This window comes from Ursus maritimus, unplaced genomic scaffold (genome assembly GCF_017311325.1).
Source record: "Ursus maritimus isolate PB19 unplaced genomic scaffold, ASM1731132v1 scaffold_13, whole genome shotgun sequence".
Classification (NCBI taxonomy): Eukaryota; Metazoa; Chordata; class Mammalia; order Carnivora; family Ursidae; genus Ursus; species Ursus maritimus.
The window spans coordinates 70009652-70012481 of NW_024423675.1; the positions used below are offsets into that span (position 1 = coordinate 70009652).

At 64.5% G+C, this 2830-nt stretch overlaps 1 protein-coding gene across 2 annotated transcripts in view; it reads right to left on the bottom strand.

The window, feature by feature from the left end:
- The window catches only part of PHF10 (PHD finger protein 10), a 19821-nt gene extending 17913 nt beyond the window's left edge, over positions 1-1908 (bottom strand). For both annotated transcript variants that reach the window (XM_040628076.1, XM_040628075.1), the window contains exon 1: positions 1799-1908. In XM_040628076.1, coding sequence (XP_040484010.1) covers positions 1799-1885 — 87 coding nt within the window. In that variant the 5' untranslated portion in view covers positions 1886-1908. The remainder of the gene's footprint in view (positions 1-1798) is intronic.
- Positions 1909-2830: the final 922 nt, after the last annotated feature.

Sequence of the window (2830 nt, forward strand, 5' to 3'; positions counted from 1 at the left end):
AATCTATACAGCAACACACACACCCCCATCAAAAGAGGGGAGGCCTAAGCATTTTTAGGTAACATTATCCGTGATGAGACATTAATATCAAGACTTTAAGTTGAACCATTCCATTCAGAACGCGAATGAGGCATCAGATGTTAGAAAATGGATTTATTTACATATTACCTAAGGCTTAATGAGTATAAGGCTTACAAAAATAACTTTTTAAAAAAATCAAGGACATGTAGCTTTGTAAGATGAATACAGTTTTGTTAAATACCATGGTCTTCTTGCTACATATTAAAAAGAAGGCACTCCCGTAGATGAATACAAAGAGGTAATAAGTTACATTGGTCATGTATACCAAAGCTGGACTGGGATCTTACTGGGTACTTTCCTTCACTAGCTGAGTGCTGTGTTCTGTGAGCCTCTCCTTACCTGTAAAATTGAGATGATAGTACCGCCTGCATGGCGTGGCTGATGCAAGGATTAAATGAGTTAAATACGTGCGAAGCACTTAGAGCAAGGCCTAGCAAATAATTAAGTGTCCTACAAAAGTTAATATAACTGTGATGATAATTGGAAAGTCTCAAATGGCTCCAGCTACTTAGGAATTTACCCCGATCCTTTCCCAAATAGTACAATATATGGCATACTGTCCTTTTTAGTTCCTGTATAATATAATCGTTCAATTAAAGAATTCTGTACATTCCTATGAAGAAAAGCAACCAAGTATGAGATGGAGAACAGGCAGAATAAATGTATTCTCCAAAATTTTACACTTAACAGTAAGGATCACAATTGAGACATTTCATATTCAGTATTTCAGGAATAACTCCCTTTAACCAAATTCAAGAGTTTTTGTTTTGTTTTGTTTTACCTGCGATTGAGCATTTTAAGAACTTTTACGTCGATTTAAGTGTATTTCCCTTGGTTAAAAAGCTGAAACACTCAAAAAAAAAAAAAAGTTAAAAATTCAAAGTCCTCAAAAAAAGCTGAACCCAGAGTTCCATAGGCAGTGCTCTGCATGTGCTATTAGCAGTGCTAAGCAGAGGCACTGCGAGCACGAGGGAGCGTGGGTCGGCGGCCCCTTGCCCGCACAGGTGCGCGGTGGAGCGGCGCGTTAGGGACCGCCCGCACTCCGAGCCACAGGTGGTATGCCAAGGCCGCAGGTGCGCTCCCCCCGCAGGTGCGCGCCCCCCGAGGCTCTCCGCAGCCTGCTCCAGCGGCCGCTTCCGGGGGGCCCACCTTCTCCCCAAACCCCTGATGGCGCACACGCGCTTTAGCGCGCAGCCCGGCTGCTCTCCAGTCGCCTCCGGCTGAGCACGCGGTCCCCTTAGCTCCGGGAAACGGCACCGACTACATTTCAAATCACAAAAAGAGTTTCGCAGGAAAAATCAGAACGCCTGCGTGCTGGTCTAGTTACTAAACTAAGTTCACGGACTATTTTGTGCTCCAGCTGTCTGCCGGGTTCTCGGCGAGGCAACACAGTCCAGAGCCACCCGAGCCACCCCGGAGCCTCCGGGGCCGGTTTCCCCGCTCGCGGCCGGGACGCCGCGGCCCCGAGAGCCGCTTCCGCCGGGCGCGCTCCGAACCCCGGCGACGCGCACTCCGCCCCGCACTCCGCGGGGCCAGGCCGCCCCCGCCGCCTCAGGGACCCGGCCGCGGCGGCCGAGCGGGGGCGGCCTCGGGGGGCGGCGGCACCCGGGGGCCGGGTGCGGCCTCCGGCTCGTCCCGGCGGAACCCGCGGCTGGCCCCGTGCCGCGCCGCCGCCGCGGCCCCGTCCCGTCCGCCCCGCCACCTGCCGCCGCCTCACCTTCGGGGACGGCGCTCCGGGGGTGGCCGGGTCGCTGTCGCACGGCCGCGGGGACAGCGCCGTCCCGGGGCCGGCCGCCGCCGCCATCAGCCCGAGCGCCCCGCGCCGCCGCCTCCGCCGCCGCCGCCGCCTCGTCCCGCCGCCGCCGCCGCTGCCGCCGCCGCCGCCGCCGCGCGGCCGCCTCGCCCAGGCCCCGCCTCCGCCGCCCGCCGCCCGGGGGCCGGCTCCCTGCCGCGCGCGCTCCGCGGCCCGCCAGCGCCGCCGCCACCGCCATGGCGCGCCAGCGCGCCGCCGGGGGCGCCGCGGCTGAGGGGGGCGGAAGGAGCCGGCGGCCCGCGCGCGTCAGCCCCGCGGCCGCTCGGCGCGTCCGCCGGCCTCGGCTGTTCTCCGCGCGCCGGCGCCCTCGGCCCCGCGCTCCTCCGCCCCGCGCGCCGCGCCTTCCGCCGCCCGCTCCCGCGGCCCCTCTCCGCCTCCCGGCCGCCGCCGACCGCGGCCCTCAGCTGCTCCCGCCCCGCCGCGCTCCGCGGCCCCGCGCGATCCTCGGGCCGCCGCCGCCACCCCACCTCCCGGCCCGCCGCAGCCCGGCGCCCAGCTGGCCCCACCTCCCGCCGTCCCTCAGCCCCCAGCCCCGCCCCGGCCCGCCGCCACTTGGCGCGTTCGCAGCGCCCTCCCCGCGGCCCCGCCCCCGGCCGGCCCCGCCACACGTCAGCCCTCTCCTCCCACCGCGCCCGCGCCGCCCCGCCCGGGGGTCCCCGCCGCCCCGCCCCCTCCCCTCCCCTCCCGGGGGGACCCTCCCTCCAGGGGGGCCGCCCCTCCCCCTCCCCTGAGGGACCCTCCGCCTCCCCCGCCCCTCCCCCCAGGGGCCCCCTCCGCCCCAATCCCCTCCCCTCCCCCGAGAGACCCTCCGCCCCCTCCCACCAAGGGTCCCCGCCGCCCCTCCCCCTTCCCTTCACCCGCGGGACCCTCCGCCCCCTCCCCCCAGGGGTCCCCGCCGCCGCTACCCCACTCCCCCGCGGGGGTTCTCCTCCTCCT